Below are 23000 nucleotides of genomic sequence, written 5' to 3' on the forward strand. Positions count from 1 at the left end.
TATTCCATGCTTTGTCCAGACCACATGTTAAACATAGTTGACCTTATTCTAGTTAAGATGAAAAGAAAAGGGTTTTTGCTTGGCATTTGTGGTATGAGCCTAATTGGGATAAGGATTGGTGATGTCTTTCATATGTTGTAGTTGTTGATCTGTGAAAAAGCTTTTTTGTCCATGGAACACCACTGTGTTTGCAGGTGTAAGTGCCAACCATTCAGTCTGTGGTCTCTAAACCCCAGCTGGTTTTGTAGTTGAATGTGATCAATTTTCTTCTCATGTTTTCATCCTACACATCCTGTAGAAGCCATTCCACAAGACTATATTTTTTCACACAGCTGTAATAAAGGACACAGTCTTCCACCCACGCGCATACAGGTTTAAGATGTAAAAAATATAGATGTATCAGATTGTGATACTTTAATGTTTGTTTGTTTCACAAGCTATTACTGTATTTTAGTCCTGTTGAAAACTAACATTTTCTATAAAATCTCAAGGAATTTCATCTCGGCAACTTTATCTGTGAAGGGGAAGTTAATGCAAAGCCAACGACAAGTAGCCTATAACTCTGACAAATACTGTCATGGTTTATAACATGCCATCAAATTTAGCATCTGTAAATCATTTGGGTTTAATAAGAAGGAAGCAAAATTGGATGAAAGTCTGCCGGGCGTCAATTAAGAACAGCTGTTGCAATAAAGATCCAAAAAAGACATCTGCAGAGATGGCATTGGAAATCTGTGAATGTTAAAATAGCCAACAGTGTTGTCTAAGACAATTTCAAGTTTCAACTTGGATCTAACTGAGTGTGAACAAGTAAAAACACAATGATTGCTAAGATCATGGTTAGAATTGTGTCTCAAGGGTGCCTTTTCTGTGGCCAAAAAACCAAGACCTCGTACATGAATAGGAAAATGTGTGCTTGCTTGGCTGTGCCACTTTATGCGTGTGCATACGGCTGGGGAGGTACAGCTTAAGTTTGTAGTGTTTATCAGTAGGGTGTCCTGTCCAATTGCCAAAACACAAAATGTACTGAAAATATGGCATTTATTGTTATTACGTCTTTTTTAATTTCACACATCTGCATGATAATGAAGAGGCAAACCAATCCAACAGTTTCACAGATGAGACACACAAAAGAGACCATGAAATATTACTAACAAATGACACATAAAGGATCAAAAGACTTCCTGTGTACTTGGAATTATATAAAACGTTAATGTGCTAATCTCACAGTGAACCATCTCTATAGTATAATCTAAGCACTACAGTTGTTGAATTTTGCATCTCCGCTTGGCTTTCCTACCTATTTAAAAACAGCTGCCAGCTTGTAGCTCGAAAAACAAAATGTGACAGGGAGTAGTTGTTTTGCACACTTACTTTTAATTAAATTGCATCAGATCAAATTTCATTTCATTTTGTAACTTTTATTTTATGTACCGGTATGTATTATGTTTATAGATAAATGCAGTTGTACGTTTGATTAAAAAAAAAAAAATCTACCAAATCCTACCTAACAATTAAATATAAATGTCCATTCCATGGTCATTATAAACACACATATTGAATAGAATAGAATAGAATAGAATAGAATAGAATAGAATAGAATAGAATAGAATAGAATAGAATAGAATAGAATAGAATAGAATGGAATATGGTGACATGTTAGATGCACAAAGACATTTCAGAAAGTATCCTCATAGTCACATGTTCAAAAAAAGGTTTAACATAATGACACAATTTTACAGCACAATTTAAGGCAAGTTTAAGACACAACACAGAAGAGAGGAAAAAATAAAATACAACTCTCATGCTTGTACCACTTATTACACAAATTTGTCCTTTTGTGGCACAAATCAGTCAGCTTATTGCACAAGTTAGCCTGCTTTATTACACAAATAGTCCACCCTTTGCAGAAAATGACGTGAATGGGATTAGGGGTTCTGTGTGGGTCGGGGTTGCGGATGGGGGCTATATTTATTTTTATATTGTTGTGCTTGTTTAGTGTGGTTGTTCTGGTGTAAAGCACTTTGTGTTTTGTCATAAATGAAAAGTGCTATAAAAATAAAGATTGATTTTATTTTATTGCTCCTTTGTCTTTGAGATGTTCAGGGGCAGGTTGTTCTCCTTGCACCATCTCGACAGCCACTCTACTTCATCCCTGTAGGCCACCTCATCCTCTTCAGTGACAAGTCCTACCAGTGTGTTGTAATTCGCATGCTTCACAATGGTGTTACTGTGGTAGGTGGGGGCACAGCTATAAGTGCAGAGTGCAGAGTAGAGGCTCAGCACACAGCCCTGTGGGCAGCCAGTGTTCTAGATAATTTATAATCAACAATCACGAAAAATAAAAATAAAAATTTGGGCAAATATTAGTAGGGCAAAAGCAGTTGAAATATCTTTAAAAAATTACATTATGAAGTTTAACACTTGGTCAGTGCAGCATGGAACTTGAATTTTGTTTGAATTGGAATGTTTTAGTGCTTTTATTGTTTAATTTATTTTATTTACATTTAATTTTATGTTTAGCACTTTGATTGCCCCTGCTGCTATAAGTGCTCTACAAATAATAAATTGATTGATTGATTGTATTGTCTCTGTTCCCCAAAAAATAATGAATTCTGATCATGACCTAATGTGTGTCTAAGTACTATCAACATAATAAGTCATAGCATCACTTACTGGATATGATGATTTAAGCCATTCATAATTGACAATATCTATGCTCTAAGGGAAAAATAATAATAAATGCATAGATAACACAAACAAAAAGAGATACTCTTAATATTTTATTTTCAAGGTGCTAACATTGTTTTCTCTATAATTGCTACCAAGATCAACCGAAGAAAATGTATGATCCAATATTTGTAATTAAAAAATAGTCTTTAATGTATCAACACATCAGATAGATTATCAAGCCATATTCTACAGTAATCCCCCTGTAGCTTACTGATACAAAAACACACACACACTTAGAACTAGTTAAGTGAAGCATGAATGCTTTAATGACTTTCTTCCTGTGGTGCCAGGGGAGATAATTAATCATTTGTAATCACTCTGAGCTTCACATCTAGGCCACCTTGACATGTCAGAGGATTATTCTATCTCTATACCACATTGTATGCCACTGCTTCCAAGGTTGATTAAATATATGCATTCAATCAATAAAGGAACTATTTTCTTAACATAGACCTGCTCTTAATGGTTCTGTCATAGTTTTTCAATGAGTTCAGAGCTTTTAAATGTTTCTACACAAAACAAGCTTGAATACTTATATCTAAGTTCTAGATTTTATTTAAGTTAAGCTGTTTTGGACACAATCTTTGCTGACAATGGTTTCCTTTGTTATGATGAATCCTCATGGCCTCCTCCTGGTGGGACATTTACAAAATTCCACCCTCAAGGGAGACATCCAGGAGGCATACAAAACAGAAGCCTGAGCCACCTCAACTGACTTGCCGTTGATGTGGGGAAGTCTGTCTCTCCCAAGTCTGTGCGGCCTGCTTCTCCACCAGCAGTCTAACTAACCAACGGCTGTTAATAGGTTAACAGCTCTGCCCCTTCTGTCATGTTGCCTGTCGGACTCCTCCCCCTCCCAGCTCTGCCTGCTTCTCTGCCTGATTGCCACCAGCTGACTCCACTCTCATCATCATCTGCTGCTGCTGCTTAAAAGGAGACTCCTCTCCACAGTTCATCGCCAGTTCGTTACCCCTTATGGTGACTAGCCCTGGTCCAAGTCATGCTCAGAAACTTTATGTTATGCTTCGTTCTCGCTCTAAACCTCTGCTCCTTGTCTCAGGATCTTCAACCACCCAAGAGTGAAGTCAGCGTGGATCATCCTCTCAGCTACACAGAAGCCTACAAGAAACCACAGCCTACGCCAACCGCATTAAGCCCTCCAGCCACGCCATCAGGCTCGTCCACGTCACCACCAGCCACGAACAACTACACATCTGGAGAAACAATAAAACTCTTCTTACCTCTAAACTCACCTGTCCTTGTTCTGGGTTACAGCATCTGGGTTCCACCCCCCACATTATCATGACAGAACGAACTGGCCTTTCCCCGGACCCAGCTGACCCAGAGGGACTCCGCTCCGTTGTTAACCAACACGGAGTGTATTTAGAACTCCTGTACAGCGCCATCTCCCGTGTCACCACAGTCCAAGAAGACCTTATTTCCCGTATCAAAGGTATCAACACTACTCTCATGGAATTAGCTGGCCAAAAGGCTACTCCCGCATCTCCTCTTCCTGCTTCCGGCATTGCTGCTACTTCCGCCTCCGCTCCGTCACCGGAGAACTTCCGCCTACAACCTGAACCATATTTCGGCGATGTCAAAGCCTTTGGAGGTTTTCTGCTACAATGTCATTTGCTGTTCCTGCAAGCCCCAAGGTACTACAATTCCGATCTCAGTAAAATTACTTTAATTATAAATTCACTTCGTAATAAAGCCCTGCAGTGGGCCCAGGCTTTTTTGGCTGTCAATCCCGTCACTCACCTGACCTACGAACATTTTATAGAAGAACTCAAGCTGGTGTTTGACCAGCCCAGGAAGCAAGAGGAGGCCGCTCGTAAGCTTCTCGCCCTGAAACAATGTAATCGATCAGTGAGTGACCATGTGATTGATTTTAGGATCCTGGCGGTGGAAGCAGGCTGGACGGATCCTGCTTTAAGAGGGATCTTCTATCAATCCCTGAGTGAAAACATAAAAGACCACCTGTGTTTTCAGCCTGAAACCAACTCCTTTGAGGAGCTCATCAAGGCTGCTCTCCGCTCCGATACCCGCTTACGCGAGCGGCAGCACGAAAGACTTCCTACACCATGCAAAACTCTGGTTGTTCCACCGCCAGGTACGACACCACACTTTTCCCCTATAACCCAGTCTGAATCTCCCCGCAGTCAACCCGAAGAGCCCATGCAGATCAGGCATTCCAAGCTTTCCACAGAAGAACGGCAGAGACGGCGGGTTGAAGGCTTATGTTTCTACTGTGGGAAACCAGGTCACCAGGTACACCAGTGTCACCTACTCCGAAACCCCTCTCTAGAGGACAGGCCAAGGGCAGGTGATGAAATAACATCAAAGCATTTCCTCATGATTCCTGTCAAGCTAAGTCATGCTTCAGAGACTCTGGACCTCCATGCCTTGATCGACTCCGGAGCTGAACAGAACCTTATTGACCACAGTATCGTCATACGTTTATCCCTGCCCACTGAGGCCCTTCCTTCTCCTGTCAAGGCCGCTGGTTTAGGGGGTCAACAGCTTTCTGTTATTACTCACCGCACTAAGCCGGTTCTGTTGGTTTCCTCTGGTAATCATCGTGAATATGCTCAGTTTTTTGTCACGCAAACCCCCCAGAATCCGATAATTTTGGGATTTTCCTGGCTCCGCCGTCACAACCCGCATTTTGATTGGGTCCACCAGCGCATTATCGGTTGGAGCGAATTCTGTCTCGCCAACTGTCTCCAATCTGCTATTCCACCTGTTAGCTCCACTTCTGTCGAAAGTACTGAAGAAATTGACCTGTCTAACGTTCCTAGCTGCTATCACGATCTTCGCTCGGTTTTCAGTAAGACCAAAGCTGCTTCCTTACCTCCCCACCGTCCCTACGACTGCTCTATCACTTTATTAGAGGGTGCGCCACTTCCTAAGGGAAGACTGTTTAACCTCTCGGGTCCCGAGAAAGTAGCGATGGAGAAGTATATTCAGGAGGCGCTCTCCTCGGGGCACATTCGTCCCTCATCTTCTCCTGTCGGCGCTGGGTTCTTCTTTGTCGAGAAGAAAGATAAAACCCTCAGACCCTGCATTGATTATCGTGAGCTTAATCAAATCACTGTAAAAGACAAATACTCTCTTCCCCTCATCTCTTCCGTTTTTGACTCTATCCAGGAAGCACGCATTTTTTCCAAGCTAGACCTACGTAACGCTTACCATCTCGTTCGAATCAAAGAGGGTGACGAATGGAAAACCGCATTCAAGACCCCTCTCGGTCATTATGAATACCTCGTCATGCCATTCGGTTTAACCAACGCTCCTGCCATTTTTCAACGCTTAGTTAATGACGTTCTACGGGATTTCATCAACCGTTTCGTCTTTGTTTATCTTGACGACATTCTCATTTACTCTAAACACCCCGATCAACATCAAGCCCATGTTCGTCAAGTACTACACCGGTTATACCAGAATCAGCTTTTCGTTAAGGCAGAGAAATGTCAGTTCCACTCCACTGTAATAACTTTTCTAGGCTACATCTTCGAAGCCGGCAGCATCCGTCCCGACCCGGTTAAAATAGAGGCTGTTTCCTGTTGGGAACAACCTACCACTCGTAGGAAGCTACAGCAATTTTTGGGGTTTGCCAATTTCTATAGGCGCTTTATAAGAAACTACAGTGCTATCGCTGCTCCCCTGACTCAGCTCACCTCCACTACCCGGTCCTACCAGTGGACTCCCGCTGCTCAGAAAGCCTTTGACACACTTAAAAACCTCTTTGTCTCCGCTCCCATATTGATCCAACCAGACCCCTCCAGGCAATTCGTGGTCGAAGTGGACGCATCCGACTCAGGAGTGGGAGCTGTTCTCTCCCAGCGCGAAGAACACTCTGGCAAGCTAAAGCCCTGCGCCTTTTTCTCAAAGAAACTTTCTCCCGCTGAACGCAATTACGATGTGGGAAATCGTGAACTGCTCGCTATAAAACTTGCTCTCGACGAATGGCGTCACTGGCTGGAGGGTGCGGTCCATCCTTTTATAGTGTGGACCGACCACAAAAATCTCTCTTATCTTCGATCCGCCAAAAGACTCAATTCCCGTCAAGCCCGCTGGTGCTTATTCTTTGATCGCTTCAACTTCTCGATAACTTACAGACCAGGAAGCCGGAATATCAAGCCAGACGCTCTTTCACGGAAATACAGCTCCGATGACCAGGACCAAACCTCAGCTCCCATCATTCCTTCCACCTGCATCATTGGCAGCATCACCTGGGACATTGAAAACAAAGTGCTGCAAGCCCAAGGTGAGGAACCCGACCACCCGGACCCCCCTGACGGTACTCTCTATGTCCCTCAATCCCTCAGGTCTGACGCCATCACATGGGCCCACGCCTCTCGCATTGCCTGCCACGGCGGGGTAGCCAGGACCCTCAACCTTCTTCGGCAGAGGTTTTACTGGCCCTCCATGTCCAAGGATGTTAAGGAGTATGTTGCCGCCTGTACCACCTGCGCTCGCTCAAAGTCCTCCAATTCACCGCCATCAGGCCTCCTCCAGCCGTTGTCTACCCCCTGCCGCCCGTGGTCTCACGTAGCTCTGGACTTTGTCACTGGACTCCCCCCATCTCAGGGTAACACAGTCATCCTTACTGTCATTGACCGGTTTTCTAAGTTTGTCCACTTCATTCCCCTACCTCAGTTGCCCACCGCCACTGAGACCACGGAAATTCTGGTGCAGCAGGTTTTCCGCCACCATGGGCTCCCCATTGACATCGTCTCTGACCGGGGACCCCAGTTCGTCTCCCGGGTTTGGAAGGCCTTCTGCAGTGCCCTGGGGACCACTGTGAGCCTGACCTCCGGTTATCACCCCCAGTCTAACGGCCAGGCAGAACGTGCCAATCAGGAGCTGGAGACCTCGCTACGCTGTCTGGCCGACCGCAACTCCTCTGACTGGTCCAAGTACCTGGTTTGGGTGGAATACGCCCATAACACGCACCCCTCTTCTGCCACGGGTCTATCCCCTTTTGAGGCCGCACTGGGTTATGCACCCCCTCTGTTTCCGTCTCATGAGTTGGACCTCGCTGTTCCTTCTGTTCAGGACCACCTTCAACGTTGCCAGGAGATCTGGCGTCAGACCAGGGAGGCGTTGCTCCGCACCAGGGAGATCAACTGCCGGGCAGCTAATCGTCACCGGGTGGCGGGTCCCACGTACCTCCCAGGACAGAAGGTCTGGTTATCATCACGCAACATTCCCATTTATGCTACTTCTCGCAAGCTCGCCCCACGTTTCATAGGTCTCTACGCCATTGACAAAGTCATCAGTCCCACCTGCGTCCGTCTCCGGCTTCCTGCGGCACTCAAGATCCATCCATCATTTCACGTCTCCCAGATCAAGCCTGTGGTCGACAGCGAGCTTTGCCCGCCTTCCACTTCCCCTCCACCCGCCCGGGTCATTGATGGCGCTCCTGCGTACACGGTCAGTCGGATTTTGGACATCCGCCGCCGGGGTCGTGGGCACCAGTTCCTTGTGGACTGGGAGGGTTACGGTCCAGAGGAACGCTCATGGGTCTCCCGTTCCCTTATTCTGGACCGTTCCCTCATTTCTGACTTCTACCGGGCCCACCCGGATCGGCGTCCCGGACCGCATGGAGGCGGTCGTTAGGGGGGAGGTACTGTCATGTTGCCTGTCGGACTCCTCCCCCTCCCAGCTCTGCCTGCTTCTCTGCCTGATTGCCACCAGCTGACTCCACTCTCATCATCATCTGCTGCTGCTGCTTAAAAGGAGACTCCTCTCCACAGTTCATCGCCAGTTCGTTACCCCTTATGGTGACTAGCCCTGGTCCAAGTCATGCTCAGAAACTTTATGTTATGCTTCGTTCTCGCTCTAAACCTCTGCTCCTTGTCTCAGGATCTTCAACCACCCAAGAGTGAAGTCAGCGTGGATCATCCTCTCAGCTACACAGAAGCCTACAAGAAACCACAGCCTACGCCAACCGCATTAAGCCCTCCAGCCACGCCATCAGGCTCGTCCACGTCACCACCAGCCACGAACAACTACACATCTGGAGAAACAATAAAACTCTTCTTACCTCTAAACTCACCTGTCCTTGTTCTGGGTTACAGCATCTGGGTTCCACCCCCCACATTATCATGACACCTTCTCTTTACCTGTTTCCAAGACACAAGGCCAAAGGTCAGATGACAGCTACTAGGTCTATCATTGACCTTCTCCTCAGGCCCTCCTGGTGCCCCATGCACTGATAATCATTGTGCTTGAATATGGTGTTTGTAACTGGCACAGAAGTCCAAAAACAAAGCAGATAACATAGACCATTTTGTCTGATAAAGCCCTTTCATGTACCAGTCATTGTCCATATGACCATTGAAGTCTTCCAGTAGAACAACGAGTGTCCAAACGGAGCACTTTATAGTATCCCTCCCGAAGACTTTGGGCAGTAATCCAAAACCTAAGTGAGAGACTCAACCCAAACCTGGAGGTGCAGGACCCTCTCGGTGAACATCAACACATCTAAGCTTAGCTGAAGGGGGGTTATAAGCAAACCCACACAAACTCCCATGAGGAAGAGAGTCTAACCCCTGCTAAGTTGGGTTTCAGAGCCCACATTATACATGGACCAAATATTTTTTAAATACTACCGCATAGCCTTATGCACAGGCTCTTTCGCACTTAGTAAAGTGACTTTCCATGTACCAAACATTAGAGTTCATTTCACAAGACTGGGCTGTTGGGGCACCAATTCTGTGGAGTTTTTCTTTTTTCTAGAGTCAGACTAACTTATTGTTTATCCTCCCCATTGACAGTTTATATATATATATAAATAGATAAGTAAATAACCACAGCACATACAGAAAAGAAGAAAAATGCTGTAAATGTGTACAAATGCTGATCTGGGAGCCATTACGTTGTTGAGTCAGACTGAGTCTTCATTGATAACACTTTTGCACATGTACAAACACTGCCAAACCCTTAAAAAGATTATATATGCTATCCAACTGTCCTTTTTGATAAGCAAGCCAACACATTACACAATGCATGCCTTTTAACAACAGGTTCTTGGACAAGGCTGTGATCTACTTTCTTTAATTCTCCCAATCTCTGGCCGCTATTACAGACAATTTACGCTTGTCTCTTTCTTCCTTTTCTATCCAGATGGTTCTCTTTTTCACACTATTGTCTGTCTTGGTTCTTTCTATCCAAGCTTACTCCACTCCTAAATATCACTATCTCCATTCTTTCTTTTTTTTACCAATTTTTTATTCAATAAAAATAGTTAGTACCAATATTTTTTACTCTAAAACATACTTTCTTGATATGTCAATGTGTTTTCATCCTCCCACCCCTCTTACATTGTATTGAGAGTTTGGTATAATTAGGTCAGGGTAGTGTAGATCCCCATCAACATGATTTGTATGCAGATAACATGAACCATACAATGGGAGCAAATTCCCTTAACTCGCTTGACATCATCAGAGGTGACCCCAAAGCAAGAAAAGACAAAGTGGGTGGTAAGGAGGAGGAGTTCATCAAGTCAGTCCCACGTCCCTGTTTAGAAAGGGATACAGATATCAAATGTGTCACTGGTGGCAACTCCAAGTAATAAGAATTTGTGGAGTTCAGGTTTATGATGCCAATCGGTAAATCCATGAAAAGTATTACTTCTGTAGGCATTAATTGCTTAATACACCTTAACTCAGGGGTCGGGAACCTATGGCTCGCGAGCCATATATGGCTCTTTTGATGGTCACATGTGGCTCGCAGACAAATCTTTAATTATACTTTTTTTTTTTTTTTCATTAGACCAGTCCTTCTCGGGCGCAATGCGATGCCAGAGGCGCGCAGTAGTATCGTTGCTTGGAGAGAAAAATCTGCGCCAGCATTATCACTTTACTATTATCTATTATTTCACAGAGTTTGTACCACCCGGAAACCTGTGAATTGCCGTGCCTAAAACTGCGCGCTCCCGTCTCTGAGAAAGAGCGCGCAGTTGCGGGGACGGGATGTGTGAGGAAGAAAGAATGGGGTGGGGGTGGGAGGTTGCGGGGACCGGCAGTAGGTGAATCGCGCAGGGATTATAAAAACGTAAAACCCGCTGCCCGTCACTCACTGCAGTGTGTGAGTGTGTGTCTGGCTCCGTATCTGCATGTGAGCAGTCTTTCTCATATCTACAGAACATTCAGACCAACCTACGATCACGTTTGAAGTCTCAACGCCTGCATGAAGCAGAAACTCACCACCTATCAACCAGACTAGACCATCAGTAAAACTACCACGAGAAATACTCATCATTTATTAGCAACAGCATAACGATGTTATTAAAAAGAATCCACAGACTTATTGTACTTTAAAAATGTTGAAATTACATCAAATGCACATATTCATTTGTATATTTAGTTTTAAACATATTGTCGCGGACTGAGTTGGACTGGGTGGCTGTTGGGTCGCGTTATAAATTCTGGAGTTCATTGAACGCTTCAAGCAGAGATCTGATTGGCCCTCAGTTCTGTTGCTCAGCCTGTTGTTAGGTAGTTTGGACCAATGGGGTTCAGCTATGGGCCAAATAAGGGAAATGGGAGGCTTGAGGCTGCAGTGAGGGAATATAAAGTTGGGAGAAGCATGTCGTCTCGGCGGGAGAGATTAAGAGTTGCTGAATTAATTGTACGGCGTTTGTTGTGGTCTGCAGTAACCAGAATAAAGAACCCTAAAAGAGGTTAAGCCTCCGTGCCTCAGTGTGGGAAAGAGACACCACATTATTGTATGGCTCTTTCGAAATTACATTTTAAAATATGTGGCGTTTATGGCTCTCTTGGCCAAAAAGGTTCCCGACCCCTGCCTTAAGTGGTACCCTCTGAATTGCCTTTCAAGTTTCCAGACAACTTATATTGCACAAAATGTTTTGGAGAGCAATTTTAGTTGTTTGGGATAATTACTTTAGTTAATACAGGTCATAAAACTTGTAATTCAATTGTTTTTCCTAAGCTCATTTTCCTAACCGGACGTAAGAAGACTTAATCTCTGAGGCACTGGCTTTCCCTCCTTGTGGGTGCCGCCCATTTCATGACATCAACCCAGAGCAGGGGTGGGCAAACTGCGGCCCGCGGGCTGGATCCGGCCCGCCTCCATGTTTGGTCCAGCCCACTGAATAATATCAAATACCCATGTTTTGTTTTTTTTTTGTTTTGTTTTTTTTAATCTGGCCACACGATCAAGACGTGACATTTTATTCCAGCCTTCTGCAGTCTGTGCTCCAACCTGAAACCCTCTAAAATCTCTGTCAAACAGAACAGAAGACAGTTTTTCCTTTCTATGTAGCAGTTCATCTTTCCCAGTTCAGCTCATTCTTTCAGAGCGATTATGCTGCCTTTTTTAAAACAGCGCACCCTGTTCTGTGTCCTGATTGGCTGGAGACCCTGTCAATCAATCTCGTCAGTTCGTTCCGTGTCTCCTGTACAGAAACGCGGAGCTCTTCAGATCAGAAATCTGTGATCGATCAGGTCTTTATTTTCCTTCTAAGATCCTGGACCTAATTTCTATGAAGGTTTGAGAATTTAAACAAGAGAAAAGGGTGAAAATGTTCATGTCTGTGTGAGAAAAGTGAGGAGTTTTACTGCCATACACTTCTGTAATCATTATTCTCCATGGATTTCACCGATCACGGTTTTTTTAGAACATAACTCCTGCAATAAACGAGGGACTCTGTACTGTTGAAAAGGTAACGCAGATATACTATTAGCTGCAGCAGAAGACATAGAAATTAGCTTTTTTCAATATTACTGGATGAGAAACAGACATGCAGGACACAGCGCAGCTGCGCAAACTGTGAGACGTGAGGAGCTGCAGCCCTAAATCGTAATTAGGATTATGACGGGAGGGGATCAACTATTTATTGTTTTTTTTTGTGTTTTTTTTTTTATTTATCAGTATATTTTTTCTGAATTTCTTTCTTTCAAAATCATTGTGTTATTTGGTCATGGCAGCTTTATTTCATAAATAATGTTATTTATTTTTTTAAAAGGATCATGAATGAATGAAACTTTATTCATACAGCACTTTACAACTCCTTGAAGGTACCAAAGGGCTTCACAATAAAAAAAAAAGGTCTAAAATGTAAACAAAAGTTTTTGTTTTCGAATATAATTGTCACGATGCGGGGTGGCTCGAGAGCCGGTAGGACCCAGATGCAGAGGTGGAGGCACGCGGTTCAAGGACAAGGGGGTTTAATAACCAAAAGCGCTGCAGAGCAGGTTTACAAAACAAACAAAACTTACTTTGACGTGGCTTGAAACATGAAACAAGGCATGAAGACAGGATGACACAAACACCATGACAAAGCTAGTTTTGTTTGTTTTGTAAACCTGCTCTGCAGCGCTTTTTGTTATTAAACCCCCTTGTCCTTGAACCATGTGCCTCCGCCTCTGCATCTGGGTCCTACTGGCTCTCGAGCCACCCCGCCTCGTGACAGAATGGACCAGCCATTTTTTCTGGACCCAGCGGAGCGGGACATGATGCTGCTTGAGGCCTACTGCCAGGAAGCAGAAAGGACTCGGACTTATTGGGTTTTTGATCAGGCCCAGTTTGCATCATCTCCCTGGGGTGGGAGCCGCCCGGACTATTCTGGGAGCCGTCTCGCCATGAAGGGGGGGTTCCTCGTCGCCGTCGTCCCCGCCGTCCCCTACAGCCACGCCCAGTGGTGGTCCCGGATGCACCACAACCACGTCCAGTGGTGGTCCCGGACGCATCACAGTCACGTCCAGTGGTGGTCCCGGACGCACCACAGCCCCGTCCAGTGGTGATCCCGGACGCACCCCGACCCGTCCCGGCTCCCAGGGGGGTGCCGCCTGCGCCCCGACCCGTCCCGGATCCCAGGGGGGTGCCGCCTGAACCCCGACCCGTTCCGGCTCCCAGGGGGGTGCCGCCTGAACCCCGACCGGTCCCCGCTTCCAAGGGCATGCCTGACCCTCCAGTCAGCTCCACGCCCGACCCACCAGAGCTCGACTCCTGCCCCCACCCGCCAGAGCTCGACTGCTGGCCCAACTCCATGCCCGACTCCATGCCCGACTCCATGCCAGACTCCACGCCAGACGACTCCACGCCAGACGACTCCACGCCGGACTCCACGCCTGGCTCCTCGCCGGATCTGCCTCGCCGGACCGCTCGGCCGTCCTCCGGACCTGCCTCGCCGGACCGCTCGGCCCCCCGGCTGTCCTCCGGACCTGCCTCGCCGGACCGCTCAGACCCCCGGCCGTCCTCCGGACCTGCCTCGTCGGACCACTCGGCCCCCCAGCCGTCCTCCGGACCTGCCTCGCCGGCCGGCGCGGACCCACCGGCCGTCCTCCGGACTCTTTCGACTCTTATGCCCGTCGAGGTTTGTCCTCCGGGGCCCCCCCTTAGTTGACTTTTGGAACCTCAGAGCGGTTCCTTGAGGGGGGGGGGTACTGTCATGTTTTGAGTTTGTTGTGTCTTGTTTTTCGTCTTGGTTCTTGTTCTGTCTTGTTTGGTTCTGTTTCCTGTTTTATTTTTGAAAGGTTTTCGGTCTTGTCTTGTTTCTTGAGTTTTACTTCCTTTGGTCCCCATCTGCCCTGATCGTTTTCACCTGTGTCTTGTCTGCCCTGTCTGTATTTAAGTCTTGTCTCTGCCTTCCTCCTGTGCTGGTCCATTACCCTTTGTCATGGTGTTCATGTCTCCATGTTTCTAGTCACGCTCACGTTCCATGTCGCTAGCCACGCCACAGTAAGTTTTGTTTTCTTTGTGATCCTGCTCGGCAGCGCCTTTTGTTTGTTTGTTATTAAACCCCCTTGTCCTTGAACCGTGTGCCTCCGCCTCTGCATCTGGGTCCTACCGGCTCTCGAGCCACCACGCATCGTGACAATAATTTTCAATCCAAGTGTTTTCATCTACGTTCCGTGTTATATCATTCCCACTCCACGCATCTGCTTGTGGTCCGGCCCTTCTATCGAATTTTAGAACCCAATGTGGCCCGCGAGTTAAAATAATTGCCCACCCCTGACCTAGAGTCTGCATTTTTCCCACTAAAACAAACAACATCCAAACTTTTACAAAGATGAAACTGCATTTAGTGCATTTGAAAGGAAGGCGTTTGCTGATCATCGCTAGCTCCGAGGACAAAGTGTGTGTTAGCCTGGGGATGGTGCAGGCGCTGTTCCTCACGTTGTTACGTCACAATGTGAGGACCCAGTCAAAAAGCTGATTCTACTTGATATAGTTTTTTTTCTCTCTAGGAAAACTGGATTTAAGGCATCCTTCTCTGTTTTCATTATTCATGTTCAGCTCTGTTCTGTTTTAAAATTTTATACCTAGTTTTGGTTTATTTCCCGTTGCTGGTTCAACTATGTTCTCTAATGAAATACTAAATCTTTATTGTTTTTTTGAGTTTTGGAGCTTTTTTGTTTTGGTCAAGTTATATTAGGTTATCAAAACTGCAGTCATTTTTGTATCTGAATATTGAGCCTCCCGCTATCATAGCTCATAACTTATGGCTTAGAGTTAACGATGAGTTCATGACAACTAAATCTTTAAATCTGTAAATCTCTCTGGTTTTATTGTATCTACAGGGAGACAAAAAGAACTTACTGTATAATGTTGACACCCATCGTTTCCTTTTGGGGGAAATGAGCATGTGGAGAAAAGAGGCTGCAGCATATGCTGATTTAATTTGTTTTATAAAACATGGGCTTTAAATCACATTTTCAGAAGTCACCTTTGGAACTCTGGGCAAAAATCCAGACCTGTCAGATTTAGAGCTTTTGTCTGTCTCGCACCTGGCTGGGAAAAGCAGTCCCATTTGGTGCCATCACTCTTTGTGTCCTCCTTGACCTTTTCTTCTCCACTGTATCTGTAACCATTTTCCCTTTTTAGATTCGTTTTAGGGTTAAATTAGCTTAACCTGACAGTATTTGCTATTTATTTCACTGTCTAAATTACACACATTCAGAAAACACAGAAAAATACTGTTGAGTCATTCACATGACATAATAAGACATGCTAAATTACACATTTACATGTACAGATAAACACACATTTGGTGGTTCATGCACATACAGCATGCACACTCTCAGGCCCATAGCCAGCTTTATGAGAGAATGCTAGTCCTCTAATCTGTGGCTTGGTTGGGACTTCTTCCACAGTTCCTGGATTCTAAAAGGCCTGGCCTTACTGGGTTGGAACAGTAACACCCTGCACTTAGTCACATGGCACTAGTTAGCCCACACCCAGCTAAATACATCCAGATGTGCAGGGACTGGAAACATGGTAAAATGTCACTTCACGGTCCTGTGGCTAAATGAACAAACATTTTTTTAAGCTTGGCTGGTTGGAAATGTATTCACACCAGCTCTTCAACACATACCGTAAATGACTTTTTATTTGAAGTACTTTTATTTTTAAGTATTAAAAGTGTCCATTTTTACCTTCAAACAGCAGGAAATAAAGCACTGTCTTTAGTGAGCATAGGAGTTGCAGCCAATTTGCTTGCCACATGGCATATCATGGTCCATTTAACATCCCTCTATTGGTCAGCACTCTTAAGGGATGCAAAAGGTTTTAGACTCTGAATCACATCATGTCATTTCTGTCAGGAATGCAATTCCCATCTAATATTTGCTAAGGTATGACACGATACTGTAAAAAAAAATAAAAAAAATAAAAGATGAGAGAAAGTTGTGAAACGGATTTGTTGACTAAAATAAAAAGCATTCCAGTTGAGTTTATTTAATTATTTATTTTTATTCAAAGCAACAGCTGGTTTATAAAAACAAATCTGAGGCGTCATTGCAGAAACAAGTTCTGAATAATGTAATCATAAGTCACTTGCTTTTTATGTCATTTGTTTTGGATTTTTTAAAGTAAATTACAAACTTTCAGAGTTTGGATTTGAGTGCTGTTTAAATATCCGTGTTTTTCATTTCAATGTTATTTGATCGCCCAGCTGTGATAAATTAAATGCTTCTCTACTGAATAGAAGAGTTCAGGAACCATAAGATGGCATACATCTAAAGAAAAATGATCTGATTCTTAGGCTACAGTTTTGCACACAGTGTGTTTGGGTGTGTGTGCTACTGACTGTAACTCTTTGGCTCAGCAATAGTGACCAGAGTTAAAAGGAGAGGCCATGAGAAAGAAAAGGACACAAAAAAACGGAAGAAAAGCAAACAAGTCTCCCTCACTAATCACTGGGATCTGAAAAGGTCAGGCTAACTAGCCAGCCTCAGAGCCTCAGCTGACAGATCTATTGTCATGAGTTGGCTGAAAAGGGAAGAAGAGGAGCACAGAGATAACCTTCTATTAACTGGCGCAAGTCATTAGACACAAATAATTGCCTTAGTGCTCCACTAAACACAAAAAGTCCCTTTCTCACATTTAACGCATTGAGACAAAGACATGTTTCTTTAAAATGTAAATAGGCTAAATTCGCAATGGTCTAAAGCCAATATATTGAGTAACTTTTTTCTTGTAAAGCTGACATACCGTACCATATATGTCAGAATTGTCAAAAAGATCCCTGAACCACAGGGCCACATGAACATGAGTTAACACAGATTGGAGAGGACGGGGTGTGGTAGGGTGTAGTATTTTTTATCAGACACTAGATGCCTGATAATAGATGGTCCGAGACATGTGGGTTAAAAGGTGAGACCTGTTTCCTACTTGGGTTCTTTTTCAGAGTTCCTATGGCAGCTTGTGTCCATTACTTGTGGTATGACTATACATCAATGAATCAGTTTACAGAGACACAAGTTATTCAAATCGTTATGATTTCTTCATTTATCAGATTTGTCAAGTAATACGTCAACAGGATAATAAAATGTCTAGTAGCTGACAATGGCAAATTTCCATTTATGAGGATTGAGATTAATACATGTAGATTTCACTTATCTACCTGTAGAGGTAACGTACAGCAACAATAATCAAATCAAATCAAACTTTATTTATAAAGCACTCTTCCTATAAAAACATAACACAAAGTGCTTTACACTAAAACAAATAAAAATAAATAATATAAAAACTAAGAATGAAAATTAAAAAAAGAGACCCCTCTCCAGGCCTAAACACAACCCCCCAATGTGATATCTTTGTGTAGAAATATTTTTCCCACCTCTGCAAAACCAGTGCTACCACTGTCTGAGCCATTGCATTTATTAAGAACAGATCAGCAGGGGTTTTGAAACAAGTTTTTAAGTATGTATGTATCGTTATACATGGACGTTCTTTGAAATAAATCAGATAATAAACTACAACATGTAGACCAGGACTTTCAACTGATAAGTCAGGTTGCATATATCTGATCCCAGTTATCCAGTTTTTGATAGGATGTAGACAGGTTTAAGGATTTAGGCACATAAAGAAGTTAAATCTTAAATTAAAATCTGTACAAACAGGATCATTTTAATGTTTTAGAAATTCTAGGGGGGGTAATGATTCATATTAACAGTGATTCATATCATACCATAATTTGTCATTGCTTATAAAATTTATCAAATCAAGTCAAACTTTATTTAAATAGCATTTTACCTATAAAAATTACCACAAAGTGCTTCATTGTCAATATTGGTTCATTTAGAACTACCCAATTCACTGACCCAAAATCGATCCAGGAAATCTTTAGCCAAAAATTCAACTAGTGTGACTCAGAGATAAATCCCTGGGTACTGAACAGTGCAGGTGAACTTCTCCAGATTCCTTGTATTTCTTGCAAGATGATCAAGTGTAAATTAAATATGTGTACAAGTAACAAGAATTAATGGTAAATCCATTCACTTGTTAGTTCATTCCACTGTTGTTTTTCCTCATAAAAATAATACAAATGTAACATCATTAAAATATTCTAACACATTGCATGGTCACGTCTTTGCTAAATTCAGTGTTTCAACACATTGGACTATAAGGATGGCTTGATCATTTTTTGCAGCGTGTTCTTTGCTTATAAGTGTTTTGTCCGCTGTGATGGTACTTACTGTTCCTCAAGCCAAATGGTATTTCCCAATATTGATGTGATTTTGATATTTGATGTGATCAATTTAATAATGGTACAGATCAATTTGATTGACAACTTGCCTCAGACAGATCGATCTGACTGGATCGATTAATTGATTAAATCAATTCATCGTTACACCCCTAAGGACCACATTTAAAACCACAAGCAGTCACAGAAAAGTATATCCTTTTTGAAGCTTCGAAGTTAAGAAAAACGGCTAACATATTTTCATCGCTGTGGATAAATGTATGATTTCGTGTTTCATGATATGCAGGCATGCTAAGCTTTTCTTCTGAAAGTAACTACCTAATTTATTCCCCGTATCATCCTCTTAGTAATGTAAAACTCACCATCAAAGGCTTTGTGCTGTCCAGTGAGTGAGGTTTGCACAGCGCGACCAGCATCTTTGAGTAACCCCTCCATCTCCTTACAGCTCATTGATGCCAGGCTTCCCTCCATTTCAACAGTGCAGCAGGTGTAACCCTGAGGACAGATGCGCAGGTGCTCTCCTGGCAAAGAGACAGGTGGAGGCAGATGAGAAGAAAGTATGCAGAGGTGTTGAAAGGAAACATAAAAAAATTAGGACTGAAGGGGTTTAGCCTTCCAATCATCACTCAACACAAAAAGAGAGATTTATGGCTGTTGAGTAGCTGCTCCAAGAAATACATATGGCGTTGAACATGACAGGAATGAAGTAGCTCCATTGATTCTGTTTTACGGCCTTGAACCTCGAGGCCAGGAGTGGATGCGTTTTTCCAGCATGACTTCACAACATGATGAACCCTGTGGCAATGGGAGCAGCAGTGCGAGAAAAAAATGGTATCAGAACCACTATACTTTTAATGAGTACTCCTGGGAACTAATTTCTAAAAGCATCCTTTTATTAAAATATCTCAAATTATTTTAAATTATATGTGCATGTCCAGTTGAGGAGCAACTATTACTTTGAATAAAACATAAATAAAATCAGCCTAAACTGACTATGTCTACTTTGTGATATATTTTTCGACAAGCCTTTTATGTTCATGTACTGTATTTCCGAAAAAAAAACTGCAAAGAACAATCATTGAATTATCTTAAATTTTTTTTACGAAAGAAAAATGCAAACGTTCAAGTAGTTCCCGAATACAATTTAAGCAGCAGTTAGTTTTTCTTCTTTGGTTAAAAAATTATTTTAAAATTAGAAAAAAACTCACAAATTATACAAGAGACTGAGGAAAATTTCAAAGAACCGATCAGTACAGATGTAATTTAATTAATTTAATTTAAAAAATCTATAACATCGGCCATGTGAAACTTGTAATTGAACTGACAACCTGTCACAGTTCGTGTGTAGAATTGAGTAGTAAAGGTTTCTTTTTCATAATTGAGAGTTGATGCTGTAAATTCATAGTAAAAAAAAACAATTAATTATTTCTGCTGTTTAATTCATTTGTATGGGGTGTTGAGTCAGTTGATTCATTTTATTTTTTTTATTCTTCTTTTAACTTAGGAATTAAATAAACTAAATAAAACAAACTAAACAAGTTTTAGGTAAATAGAATTTAAAGAAAATTCACTTACTCTAATTCACTGTCAAACTGTACTTGAATTCAGAGCAAATCGACTTAAAACATTTTTAATAAAATAAAATGCTTACGGTAAAAAAAAATTAAATCCGTTTTTTTCTTTCAGTTTATCATTTTGTTTTATTTAATATACTGCCATAAAAAACAATCTAGTAATAATTAAAATAGAAAATTACCTTTCTACATCGGGTACCACTTTAATACAATAATAAAAAATATATATATTTTAGCTTTTGATTATTCTGTTTTTAACAGAAAGAATGTTTCTCATCAGAACATTACAAAGCTTTTGTCTTACTTATTCTAAAAATATACATCACAAAGTCACATGAAAAGCAAGGAATGAAAAACGTCAAAACCAACAGATATTGAGGGAGCAGAAAATAGAATGTTTGCAGCCTTTGAAACGGCAAGTGCCTTCAACCTATGTGGACACTAAAGGTGTGGATTCATGTGTGGATGAAATATTTTAGAATCTCTTTGGGTTTTTCAAGACAAACAAAACAAAAAAAACTTTTTTTTTATAACTAAACACAACAAGATGAAACTTGACACAAACATATGATCCAACAAGTGATTAGTGGTCACCAGTAATGATTGTAGCAACAAGAAGGCCTTTTTCTTTCTATGAAGTTTTCATACCCTGGTATGTCCTGTTTTTTGTTGTACTTAAGAATTGGATATTAAAAAAGATGTTAACATTTTCTAAAAAAATCATATCTTTTATCTGGATAGTGTCAAAATGAAGGCTGCCCTGAGACAAGTAGGCCATGGTAAAACGATCAGAAACAGATATAGTTTGTGGAGAAAGAAAGGAATTTATAATTAACAACTAAAGCAAACTGCTTTACTACTACTTTACTAAAGTAAAGTCTTAAAGACAAGGTGCTCCAGATCCATAGAAGATTTATTTGTATTTTATTTATTTTTTCAGCTCTGTATGAAGGTAACTTCAGGGAGTAAATAATGATATTAAGTTCATGCAAAATAGGGCAGTTATGGGTCAAAAGTCCAGTTTTTATTAAGCAGTGCTTTTGTGCTGAATGAACAGAAATAAAGTCTTGTGCAAATATAGTGTGTATCAATTAAAAGAAATCTACAGAAAAACATATACTAATTCATGAATGTCTATAGGTGCTGGATTATGCCTATAAGGGTGCAATTATAGTTGAGGCAAAACTGCAAGCAGAAGGTGATGACACATAAGAGATATTACAAGCAGCAAATTTACTTTCATTTAGTCTAGTTGTTGCACAACTGAATTAGTATGTACACCCACCCACTCACTCTCTCCTCAATCACAACTGTATCTTACCGCGAGTGTCTTTGTGACAAAAAGCCAAGTACTTCTCTGATGATGTGTCAGCCAAGTTTCCTTAATTATCTTTTAAGTGCCTCATCCAGCTTGATACTGAAGTGACACAGTTAAAGGCAATTCCACTGTACATACACCAAGCTGGAGAACAGCGACCAAATCAGAGAAGGTGTAATTGAGCATCTCTCAGCACCTTCTCACTGGTAATGATGTGACTCACACCTCCACATCATGACAGAGAATTTTAACCTTGGAAAATCAATGATTTGTGAGTGTGAAAAAGAAAAGTGAGAAGAAGATCCAGGCATCAGATGTGAAAAAAGCAGAAGAAGAAAACAGATGTTAAAAGACGACTGATTTAAAAAAATGCTCAGTGTATTTCTTGCTGTTTGCTTGGCTACATATATATGTATGTTTTTTTTTATTTTTTATATTTAATATTTTACTACACAGTCCTCCCTGCTGTTGCTGCAACAAGGCTTTGAAGAGCAGTTCTACAAAACCTGGATTTTACACATTCCTAGAATACAAATCTTCTAGATCATGAAACTCAAAGTAAAAGTTTGGTAAAAAGTCAGTCAAAGAATCAGAGTTACAAATAAGGCAGCCTATTCTGTTTGACTTTGCAAGCTACAAATGGTTTGCATCTTTTTTTTTTTCCTATTGAGGGAGAGACCCACTCTATTTGTAATAGCATTACCCATAGCACCTGAACTAAGAACATTGGGTTACTATCAGGGGTGTAACAATTAATCGATTAATTTATAAATCCATTTTTATTCCTGGGGTTAAACATCGAATCAGGAGCGTTCACAATACCCCAAAATCTAAAATAAAATCAATTGGCAACCACAATTATCAAATTGATTCTAATTGAATTGAATCATAAAATTAATTGTTACATCCCTCTTTCCTATGTTGACCCTAAAGTGCAAATCTCAGCAACAAATCACTCAAGGCAAAACTCATAGTAAAGATTACAACGACAAATAAAAAAGCAAAACAAGTGATTTATAAAAAAAAGTATTACATTTCAGAAATCAAATTAAAATTCCAGATTCCAAAACACAATTGCAAAAAATTAAATTTAACGAAAATAGAACAAAAGTAATTTTCAAAAAATCAAAATTCATTCATCTCTTCTTCCGTTTTGTCCTTTTCGGGGTCACGGGGCTGCTGGAGCCTATCCTGGCCACTTGTGGGCGAAGGCAGGAGACACCCTGGACAGGTCGCCAGTCTGTTGCAGGGCCACGTATCACACATACATTCACTCTCACTATTACACGCTCTCTCAATTTAGAGTTGCCAATTGACCTATGAAGCATGTTTTTGGACGGTGGGAGGAAGTGGGAGTCCCCGGAGAAAACCCAAGCATGCACGGGGAAAACATGCTCGACACAGAAAGGTCCCC

The 23000-nt window shown here is 42.1% G+C and overlaps 1 protein-coding gene and 1 long non-coding RNA gene across 2 annotated transcripts in view; one reads left to right on the plus strand and one right to left on the minus strand.

Moving 5' to 3' along the window:
* The window catches only part of LOC101173336 (glypican-1), a 72876-nt gene that overhangs the window by 13722 nt on the left and 36154 nt on the right, over positions 1-23000 (minus strand). Inside the window, exon 3 of the mRNA XM_004079229.4 lies at positions 19057-19215. Within this exon, the coding sequence (XP_004079277.1) occupies positions 19057-19215 (159 nt within the window). The remainder of the gene's footprint in view (positions 1-19056; positions 19216-23000) is intronic.
* On the plus strand, positions 8478-8792 carry LOC111949020. The gene is made up of 2 exons (XR_002875042.1): positions 8478-8522; positions 8605-8792. It is a non-coding gene; the product is annotated as an uncharacterized LOC111949020 (long non-coding RNA).

This window comes from Oryzias latipes, chromosome 17 (assembly GCF_002234675.1).
Source record: "Oryzias latipes chromosome 17, ASM223467v1".
NCBI lineage: Eukaryota > Metazoa > Chordata > Actinopteri > Beloniformes > Adrianichthyidae > Oryzias > Oryzias latipes.